Source organism: Stigmatopora argus, chromosome 17, assembly GCF_051989625.1.
Source record: "Stigmatopora argus isolate UIUO_Sarg chromosome 17, RoL_Sarg_1.0, whole genome shotgun sequence".
NCBI lineage: Eukaryota > Metazoa > Chordata > Actinopteri > Syngnathiformes > Syngnathidae > Stigmatopora > Stigmatopora argus.
This window is the reverse complement of record NC_135403.1, coordinates 10,956,391-10,967,232: the sequence shown is the minus strand read 5'-3', so window position 1 is coordinate 10,967,232 and position 10,842 is coordinate 10,956,391. Positions and strand designations below refer to the sequence as shown.

Here is a 10,842-nt window from a genome sequence, read left to right as displayed (position 1 = left end):
ATGGATTATAACTGACAAAGTTAATGCGGGATGCTGTGAATCATTCCCAGCATATAATACACTTTAGCCTGCCTATGAAAGCCTTTTAAGGGCAAATTTAAAAATTTAGTCTGTTTGTTTTCCAACAAAACTTTGCAAAGTTCACGTTTTTCTCTCCCCCAAATGTAATTTTGAACATACTTCATGTTTTCCTACCTCATCAATGTTTAAAAACCTGATGTTGGAAGCGCTAATTAAAAGAAGTGGTGAAAATACATTAACTTTAAAATATATATTTTTTTATTGCTACAGTAGAAAACTGATCCATAAATTGGTTTGCAGCAGAAACGAGATGTACAATTCCCAGTCGGTGGTTCTTTCTTGGTATGTGGTACCTTCTAGTGGTCGAAACGTGTTAATGCAATGACAACCAAATTTTACTGCAGAATTTCCTTGGAATTTTTTTAATGATACACAAACATTTTGTACATGTTTTATATGTTGCAGCAGGTAAGCCACAATTCTAAAAATAACCTTTATAGGATTTTTCATATTTTTACTGCAGTCGACCTATAAGGGTCATTGTAATCCAAACCATTTCGTCATTTAAACCCCTTCATTTTAACGGTAATGATGACCTTCATTTCTAATCGGAAATCAATTTTAATCTGTCATTTATTCATTTTTTTGCACCGTTTAGAAAGTTTTATGGTCTCAGGTCATGCATTTCCCTCAGTTTTCCACAGGAGGGCGACAGTACCCTTTTGTTATACCAAAGAGGCAGGAACTAAAGAATCTTTTCTATATCCATCCAAATTATTTTGTTATCTTTACACGACCAAAGCAAAATGCCAATTTATTTTCCTATGGACGTGGTAGGCGGTCTTATTGCGTCATCTTGTGTGTACCGTGCGTCATTAGATGCGCAAAAAAAGTCGCTCTTAAAAGGCATGCTGCCTTCACGTACCCCTCGTAATAAACGCACGTATCTTTCACTTCCCATAAGTGTCTTCAAAGTGAAAGAGCACAAACTTACCGTTATGTCAGATATTGTATTTAACAACTTTTAAAAGGGTGTGTTTCTTACGATTGTCGTAGGTAAAAATAATCAACTTTGCCTTGGGCTTTTGAGCTGAATTACGACAGCACCTGAACGCAACGGCAGCAGCACGTTTCCAGTCCGCTAGCGGTGGAACACCAGCAGCTTCGCGGTATCATCGACTGCTGCTCACCGTGGGAAGGGACAGCCAACGCGGCTACAAGGGCTTCGTCGGGCCGGGCCAGCTTCCAACAAACAACGTAGTGAGTACACGTTCAACGACAACCTGTTGTGCTTGCATTTATGGCGTCCCTTTGGCGCATTCTATTAACTTAAGATCGATATCAATTTTGGGTGCGTTTCAAACACATGGAAGATAAATAAACACGATCTAGCTTGAAACATTGCAAAATCACAAATACGTGTGACTAAGCTTTCATCAAACGTGATATTCGTTTTTTTAATATACCACAACTACATAAATATGTCGATCTCCTAACCAGACTTTACATATAACGTGGAGTTTCCAGTCTTGACGTGATCTAAGTAATAATCCACCAAGATCGGCGACAAAGTCTTAAACCAAACTGCTCATTCGACCGATTTTAAGGTTTTCTTTATTTAGTTTTTTCTTATGATAAATTGTTAATTACCATTACCACTTGAAAGTAGCACCTGTGACATGATTGTGTTTTTGTGACGTATTCTAGAAACTTCCGATCGTCCTTATCGCAAGCAATATGGTGGACTAAATGGGAAAAAAGACCAAAATAAGTCGATAATAAAATTGTATTTTTGCAGTAGTCATTTAAGAAATAAAAATTAATATTGCAGGTAAAAAAAATTGATTGATGTCACTTAGTCCTATGAATTTGTTCATTGCCCTTCCCAGTCCAAACAGATTGGACTTTTATCGCTGTCAATGGCAGTGGATGCATTTTTAAAAAATAGTTGAACTGGATCAAAAAGTAGTAAAAGAACTCAAAGATTTAAATAAAAGAAACTTGGGTTTTCAAGATTCTTGTTAGTGATATGTCAAATATTCCTAGTGTTCAGGACTTGGCTGCAATTTGCATCAGGAATGTATTTAGTCAGTACAGTCAACAAGCACTTCATTGTCTTTAGCATGAATCATCTTGTTTTGCAGAAACATATTAATTCTGTTCCTACCCATCATATGAACTGTGTGGAATGACTAAACATACACTGACAGTATTTTCTTTGGCCCTTTTAACAGCTTTACTGATAACCAGGTCTGATGAAATACTCTTTGACTCCAATATTAAAAGCCTTGTTTTTAAGACGCAAGTATTGTTCATTCTGCCATTTTGTCTCCAGACCTTTCAGTTTCAGCTACTTTACTCGATGGTCACATGACCTCTAAAATGAGGCCAGCCACTCTGCTTTTATTCTGCCGGCTTGCATGTGTGCATATTGATAGTATGTGTGTGTCCATGCGGGAGGACGACAACACTGCAGCCAGTTTTGTGCCCTTCTCCACAATTCCGCCCAATTTCATTACACTATTGATCGGCCCACATTATGCACAAACGTAATCTACTTGACTTTAAAAATCATTGCCGGATTTGCCTCCATTTGCAAATATTTTTGGGGGGACTGTCCCACTTTGATGGCGGTATTTGGATTTGATTTCAGCACAAATTTTAAGTTGAAGATAAAGATTGGGTGGCAAATAAGTGTTGAAGTTATTCAACCTATTCGAAGTAAGGCATTTGAAGGAGGTGTCAAAACTCTTGGTGTTTAACCCTCGTTCGTGCCAGTCATTCAATTTCACAGCTCTGCATTTTGTTTGCTTCGTACGTTGTGTTCCCTTCCCTTTGGCTGCTATTCCCACTGGCAGTTAGCAGATCGTCAACATAGGCTACCTACGACTGGCCCTGCCAAAATCTCTCCCCTCTCTCCTCTCCTATAACTCTAAAAATCCCCCCACATGCTCGTAACACAAACACAATGCAAGCATAAAGGCCACTGATATAAATAGCGGTCAAAATGAGGCCTGACATGCGTCGCAGTGTAAACAGTCCGGGTTTGTGTATCCTATCACTATGACGACCGAGTGGGCCTTTACCGTATTTTAGAAGATGTCGGGTCGTTGCGCTATTTCCGTAAGGTCAAATACGCAGACGTGCTGCTTGAGTATCGCTTGACGTGTTTGTGAGGTTTCTTGTTTGTGGTCTGTTTGGGAATCTTGTTGACCCTGTTCTGTTGCGGACAAGGCAAAGATGAACAAAATTTATTTAGTTTTGGACAACTTGAGCCCTAAGTTGGCAAAAGTTACACAGTAGATTGTTTGTCTATTAAGGTGTCTGTGTTGGCAGAAAACTGGCAGCGCTTAAGCGCCACCCGCTGCTTGAGGCTGATGTTCAATGTTTGTACAAGAATAGAGATGTCTCAATCATGTATATTTTTGCACACAAGCGTATGTCAGTCAGTGTACTAGCATTTATTACAAAACATACATTGTGGTGTTTTTTTATTTTTTTGAATATCCGTCCATCTTGATTATTTTCCTGCTTTTGTATTTTTTGTTCGTAGTTTAGTTAGCAAACTGGAGTAACCCCACTCAAATAGAATATTTTTGAAAATTTGAGCAAATATATATAGAGTTTAAATAGCACCAAATTGACAAATGCTTTGAATTTGAGTACTTTTATTTGAAAATATTTTAGTATAGTCTTTTATATTGAACAAATATTTAAAGTTTGACTGACAATAACCCAGGTAGTGAACATATTCTGAGCTAACGAAAACTATCTACATTCAGCTGACCCTGTGAGCGTGCGTAGATGCGCTGGACTTGTTGTAACTTGTCGAAAGCTCCAAACACTTCATTCTTCTTGACGTTTCACCACCATGATTAATACTTGCGCCGCCTCAGGGTTATAATGAGGATTTTGCTTCCTGTGCAATTTTATGCCTTCAGTTGATCAAATGATTCAGTACCTTTTAAATGAAATTTTTTCTTTAACCTTTTCCTTAGGAGCGCTTCGTTGTGCAACTGAGCCATGGTGGAGTACTACCAGATCCTTGGAGTACAAAAAGGCGCAACACAAGCTGACATCAAAAAAGCGTAAGTGCACATTATAATGACAGCTATCTAGAGAGGAAATACTTTCATCGAGCAGACCACAATTTAGAAGTCTTCTCCTTTTTTGGCTGCTTAAAATGATGATCATTTTTGCTTTGAAGTAGAGCTGGATAAAACGATAACGATAATTATCGTGAAATATTTTTTGTCAACAATAATATTAAAAACTTTTGATAAAAATTCAATAATTCTAAACTGGAATTAAAACACCCAGCCATCACAGGGAACGGGGGTGCGTGAATGCAAAAGGACAATAACATGACCAAAATAAGCGATTATAAGATTCAGGACAACGCCAAAGCGACCCAGTAAGAGATCCCAGTAAATTCTCCCTGGCGTTGTCCTTTTTTAAAATTCATTATTATTATTTTTTACCTGTGCAAACAGCAGCCTTATTGAAAATGTCCTCAATGCACAGTCTTAATTTGAGGACAGCCTGTAATATTTTTCTTACCTGATACCAAGATGTTTTGCCATTTTATGTAAATGTTATTATTTATTTTTTTAATGAGGCTGATGTCTTCAGTTGATTATTTCATTTATTTCATATTGCACAGTAACTTTTGGCTTCAAGGCAAATTTATAAAAATAAAGACGGCTGTCAAAATTTCAGCAGGTTTTATTCTTTTCTTTTCATAGTGTAAGGAGGGAGTTGTCTTATCTTTATTGCACAACAGAACAATAAAAATACTTTTTAACGTTTTATATTCTCTTATAAAGTAAGATAAAATACTTTCATATTTGAATAAGGAGGAAAATAATTTACTCTTAGGTCAGAATTGCAAAAAGTTGATTCTTTCTCACGCTTTTTGTTTTTGTATTTTAGGTACAGAAAACAGGCCCTGAAATGGCATCCAGACAAGAACCCCGAAAACAAGGAAGAAGCCGAAAAGAGGTTCAAAGAGCTGGCCGAGGCGTACGAGGTGCTCTCAGATGGTGAGAATGCCGTAAACTCCAATGCATCACATCAATATAGCATGGCGGATTGATGTTTCCCCTCAAACATTTTTTCGCAGAGAACAAGAAGAATATTTATGATAAATATGGCAAACAGGGGCTGTCTGCAGGAGGAGGAGGAGGAGGTGGTGGAGGAGGAGGTAAGAAGATCTGAGCATCATTGTAGACTTGAATCAAATCTTGCTGCTATAGAGTTCCATGAAAATGTAAACCTTCAAAAACCTAAATGTATATAAAAATATTTCCAATAGGGTTTTGATCAGGGCCAGTATTGTTTTTTGTAAATGTAAAAAAAAAGGAATATGAATGTTGAAAATGTGTTTTCTGAGATCAGGAACATCACCAAACCAGAGAGGATGGAGAAATGACATATATTTATATCCACATATTAATGTGCGCACTTTTTTTGAGCCAGTGGCTACTCCGAAGAGAATCAGTGACAGAAAACACACTGCTTAGAAATAAGTTTCTTTAATGATCAGCTTTGTTTTTTTCTGTGCGTGCCCACAGGAAGCCACAATAATCACTTTGGCGGCTTTGGCTTCACATTCCGAAACCCTGACGATGTCTTCCGGGAATTTTTTGGTGGCAGAGATCCCTTTGCAGAGTTTTTCGGTAAGTCCCACTTTGGAGCGATGATTTGGCGTCTTTAGGTGATTTTTTTTCTCCTGCAAAACAAACAAAACATAGTCACACTAGGGTTGAGCAATAAATCTGCTCTTCCTAAACTCCCCTGAGAATTAGAAATGGCACCCTGGTGATGTCACAAGCTGCGTATTAAGTGTACAACAACAACAGCAGCGGCAGGAAGGGAACCCACTTGCTCGTGTGGAAGCCATGTGCGCCTGACACCGAGCCCAGCTCTAAATATGGAGCTGGGCCACAGGCGCAGGATGAATGCGAGCGTAGACATCATCCGGCTGGAATGCTGTCGAAAATAGCCGCCGTATTAACGTGCGTGCAATAAAGGCAGCTTGTGGAAAAACATGCTCACACATATACCCTTGTATTCATTTTTGGAGAATTAACAGGGTTAACAATGTATTTCATGTTGAGCACTAATTCTTGTATTGTCAGAGTATGCACAAATCCTTGAATGTCCTCAATTTGGCCTTGTTTCTTCTCTGGCGCCCTCTAAGGATATCTTAGTTAATAGAGCTATAAGATGTCCCATGGGTGTCTTTATTTTGGGCCTTTAGTTACTTCCATTTGCACTCATCACACCTAATTATATTTGGAAATAGTTTTTATTTTGCAGTAAAGGGGACTGAAAGAATATTCTCTTAACAGTATCAATGCAATTGTTGCAAGTGTTAATGCAAGTGCTTTTGTTATTATTTATATTTAAATGGGTTCCACACAATAGTTTTCATGTATAAAAGTTACTCCTAAAAAGTATGAGGACAAAACTACAGTTGGGATTCTGATTTTATAGCTTATCAAATGCAAGGCAGCTTTTGGTTTAGATTCTAACCCAAACAAAAAGTTTGGATGTTTATTTATTTTCAATGGATTGTTTTACAACAGCTCTCAGTTGTGTACATTCTTTAAATAGAATTTAAACAAATATTTAGAAAAGAAAGTTTAGGCAGTAAAACTGTTTGGTTGTAACATGATTTTTTTACTGGATCTTTCAGCCAGCAGCGACCCACTCAACGACTTTGTCGGGCACACTCGCCACAGGGGGCCGACCCGAACACGGACAGGGGGCTTCCCGTTCGACTCAGGTGCGTACATCACGGAACACAAGGGGGATTATTTCCAATATGTCGATGCCTAACGTGCCCATCGTTTTCGCTCGTGAAGGTTTTAACGCATTCGGCGACATGGGCAGCGGGTTCACCTCTTTCAGCTCGTCGTTCGGCAGCGGCGGCGGCGGAGGAATGGGCAACTTTAAATCGGTGTCTACTTCAACTAAGTTCATTAACGGGAAGAAAATCACCACCAAACGGTACGTTTTTAACCCCCAAACCGGACAGTCGAGTCTTTATATTTGAAAGCATGTTTTTCTGCGCAGGACGGTGGAGAATGGACAGGAGCGTGTGGAAGTGGAGGAGGACGGCCAGCTCAAGTCGTTAACAGTTAACGGTGAGGAGCAAGTCCAAAGAATCAGCAGCAAGTAAAGTTGTCATTTTGTAGACAAACCCCAAAAGCACCGCCATTTCAAAGCACCTCTAGCGTCTGCCCCGTGTATTTATTGCAGTTCGTTCAGAGCCGGTCGGTATAGCACTCAGAGCAGCTTTATATATTCGAGGATGTATATTTTGTTCAAATGAAATTTGTTGGCATGCCGAGAGCTTTAACTTGTTAAGTCAGGGTTGGGTAACCTTGTGGTTTTCACTCCTAAAAACCTTACATGGACTACCAGGGGGGGGAAAAGAGCTCCACAATGGTTGCCCAACCTTTTCTTAAGTATTTCAACTCCACCCTGCTAACCTGTAAGCCACTCATGTGTGACGAATAACATACTGCTTTTTCTTTTCTTTTTTTAAATGCATGATTTGACTGCAGATAGTTGTTTTCTTTAATGTTTTGTACCAGGACGTCTAACAGGAGGTGGAAATTCAATAAAACGTGACTTGTGATTGTGGAAACGTGTTGCAAGTTGCATCCTGTTTTCTCACTTTTGGTTTGACACGTTGCCTGGAAATAATTTTAAGATCACAAACTGACTCATTGTTTGGTTTTAATACCCATCACCCACCATCTTTTGTGGTAACCCAATAACTCCTGTCCATCTCAGTATAGGAAACTTACCGCTTGCCCACTTGCCTTTGAATGCCTGCACTTTAAAAAGAAAAAATCAAAGCTGCCTTTTGCAAGTCAACGCTGCTACCCAGTGGTCATTTGTAAGTATTGTTGCCATTTATTCAACTGTGTATGGTAATCCTCCCAATTCTGAGCAGTATTAGTTAAATTTCTCAGGTAAGTTCATGAGGAAACGCCTTCAACAAGAGCAAATGTGTGTTTTGCATGGTGTGTGATGAATACCTGCATGCTTATGTTTGTAGACACGCCAAGGTCACATGCGCATATTGCAATATTGATACAAGGAGTATCGTTACGTGGAGGGATGGAAGATCAGGAAGCCTTTCTCAGGTGTGTCACATTCCATTCATACTGAGTTTAGTATTCACGTAGTGGTCGGAAATTGGTCAATCTGTTTTGCGCATGCCCTCAGCCGTTGCTAGGCGACTGCTATCCTGCACCATAAGTGCTTACTTAGGATAGGACTGTCTGAAAATGAAGAAAATCTCAATGAAAAATCACATGAATTATGAATGGACTTTAGGCTTATGAAGAAATGCTTTTTTTCATGATTACAAAATTTCAGTTCAAACATTCAAGTCATTGTTCACACACCAAAGTCGGTTACTATGTTTTACACTATATTTGAGCAGTTTACATTCTTTTCAATGAGTAGCAGAACTTGTTTATCACACCATAACCCCACCAAAGGAAAATTTGTTACAAAGGTCTAGTACCCACTTTTGATTCATTTCTCATGATTACATTTAAAAGCATATTTTTTTTCTAATTCATGAAAAAGGCAAGTTGAAAAGTACGAAAAACAAAACGTTACCTTTTGATTTCACCCCTTATGGCCGCTGGATGTCACTGGTCCCCTACAATTGAAAAGGCACTTGTGAGCTATCTAACAGGTGTCCTATATATCGCCTTAATTCCTCTATTTGTTCACACAAAATACATATTTTTGTTTATAACAGAAAATAAGATAACACCACACATTGCTGACATATGCACACATAGACTAGTGTTTTAATCGTTTCCATAGTGACGACCCCACTAAAGACAATTGTGCCAAATGAATCTGTTTTCCCTTTCAAATGTGATCCCCTCCACCAAACAGCCTGTAATTATCATCAAGACTCCTTGAAATATTTTTTGTAACCATCTGTTAATTGCACAAAGATAGATTGCTGACCCCCTTGCAGTAAAGGCCCTCATCACCATGGTAACCCCCTCATAATAAGACACATATTGATCAGCCAGAGCAAGCAAGGCATGGCGTAATGTAGGGAGGCGAAAAAAAAGGCTTTTCTAAAAAGCAAATTTGAAAGCAAAACGAAGCCCCCCACCTCCATCAGGTCGGAAACGAGACGAGGTCACGCTTGTCTAAACTGAGCACAGCTAGCACCTGGGTGCCTTTCCCCCCACCCCACCTACACATCCAGCGCTGCCTCCTTAATTACACGGCGGCGCAATCGCCCGTAATCTGACGGTGTCATTCGTCTCTTTGCTGCTGCCATTAATTCAATATAAATGGAAATGACCTGCAGGGAACAATAAGCAAATCTCATTTTATTTACATGACTAATGGCAATCAAGCCAGTGACATGAAATATGAATGGACTGCGTGAGCTCACATTGGAAGGTGAGTGTAAACGTGTGTGTTTTGGTGCCAAGTGCGAATTTCGGTGAATCCGAGGATACTCTTAACATGCAAAATGACTTTTCTTTTGAAGTGAATGGCATTTCTTAACCTGAAAAGATAGAAATGCCAAACGTTTCTACGCAAGTTGTGAAAATTTGAGGTCATTCCAATGAAAATTGGCAAATTTATTGGCCTATGAAATGGGGGCAAACATTTTGGAACAACCTGTATTGTTATTGTTGTGGAACAGACATGAGCTCAGATGACGACGAGCATCGCCGCCGGAGACACAATCAACTAGCGGCGCCGGGCTGGCACCAGCAGCGCTACCTGAGGAACTCACCTCAGAACTTTGTGGCTGAAGATGACGAGGATGAAGAGGGAGGGGAATATGGACTCAGCAGAGGTGAGTGACGTGACAGGAATTGCTCGCTTGATTGCAACATGATTTCAATCAAGAACGTATGCCAGTTTTTTTCGATGAAATTTCCTGCACAAATAATAATAATAGAATTTTGCTGTTAGGTCACACAGACTCCAAAAGGAAGAAACTTTGGCTGAAAGAGTCGAGAAGAAGACGACCACCACCACCACCACCGCGATTCTTTTTCCCATCTTTCGGGGGCTTCGGTCCCTTTTTCTAAAACAATTCTAATCCTTTGCGAATTTTATAATGTATGAAAAAAAATCCCTTCATCCACATGTCCTAAAAACCTGAAATCAAAGTGATTTACTTTGTCCAAACATATTGACGTGCTTTATTTTCATAAACATGGATGCGTTTAAAAAAACTAAGTTTATTCTTTTTATTTTATTTAACTCATTTTCTGCCATTCACACAAATACATGCCAACCCTTTCTAACTGGGAGTGGAAAAAAAGGCTTTTCAATAGTGTTTAGGTCAGGTGAAAATAATCGTGGTGGCAACACAAAACTAACTAGCCGCACAATTTAAAAAAAAACGTTTTCAATAGGGTTGCGGTCAGGGATAATGATATGCATACGCACCAAAAGCAAGTATGCACTTAGGCATTGAATATAAATATCATTCAAAAGCTTAAAATGACATTCATAAATTGTGCTATTGGCATTGAATCAGCATAAAACGCAACAAGGCGCCAGCTGCTCGTGTTTTTTTCCCCCCCCTTCTAATTAGTTTGGAGCACAAATTGCTGCTAAATCCGCCGACTATCAAACATGCTCTGAAAGCTTGTCGCCCAGGGAAAAACACGTTAGACGGTGCGGGCTTTTGTCGCGTTCAAGGACTTAAGAATCGCATCAGATGAAAGAAAATGAGCTTGGGTCAAAGCTGAAGGGGTTTTTTTTTTTTTTTTTTTTTTAAACACTTGTGGAGTAAGAAGA

General features: G+C 39.2%; 2 protein-coding genes across 6 annotated transcripts in view; one reads left to right on the top strand and one right to left on the bottom strand.

Annotated features, from left to right (window-relative positions):
• The first annotated feature begins 943 nt into the window (after nt 1–943).
• dnajb6b (DnaJ heat shock protein family (Hsp40) member B6b) lies at nt 944–10,809 on the top strand. Of its 5 annotated transcripts, XR_013305757.1 has the most exons (11): nt 945–1,281; nt 4,020–4,109; nt 4,954–5,063; nt 5,144–5,224; nt 5,595–5,699; nt 6,722–6,811; nt 6,891–7,035; nt 7,102–7,172; nt 7,833–7,933; nt 8,096–8,183; nt 9,731–9,875. XR_013305757.1 is itself a non-coding variant. In XM_077624020.1 (10 exons), exons 2-10 carry the CDS (start codon nt 4,045–4,047, stop codon nt 10,122–10,124), a joined length of 942 nt encoding a protein of 313 aa, XP_077480146.1. In that variant the 5' UTR covers nt 944–1,281; nt 4,020–4,044; the 3' UTR covers nt 10,125–10,809. The 5 variants fall into 5 exon arrangements, 4 of the variants coding, with proteins under 4 accessions (XP_077480146.1, XP_077480147.1, XP_077480149.1 ...); XM_077624020.1 differs by lacking the exons at nt 7,833–7,933; nt 8,096–8,183 and adding an exon at nt 10,006–10,809 and having other exon boundaries at nt 944–1,281; nt 9,731–9,886; XM_077624023.1 differs by lacking the exon at nt 7,833–7,933 and having other exon boundaries at nt 946–1,281; nt 9,731–9,882.
• Nucleotides 8,075–10,842, bottom strand: part of ptprn2 (protein tyrosine phosphatase receptor type N2) — a 108,967-nt gene continuing 106,199 nt past the window's right edge. Inside the window, exons 23-25 of the mRNA XM_077624024.1 lie at nt 9,824–9,970; nt 8,668–8,710; nt 8,075–8,321 (exon numbers count right to left, since the gene is read on the bottom strand). The gene's annotated coding sequence lies outside the window, so the exon portion shown is untranslated. The remainder of the gene's footprint in view (nt 8,322–8,667; nt 8,711–9,823; nt 9,971–10,842) is intronic.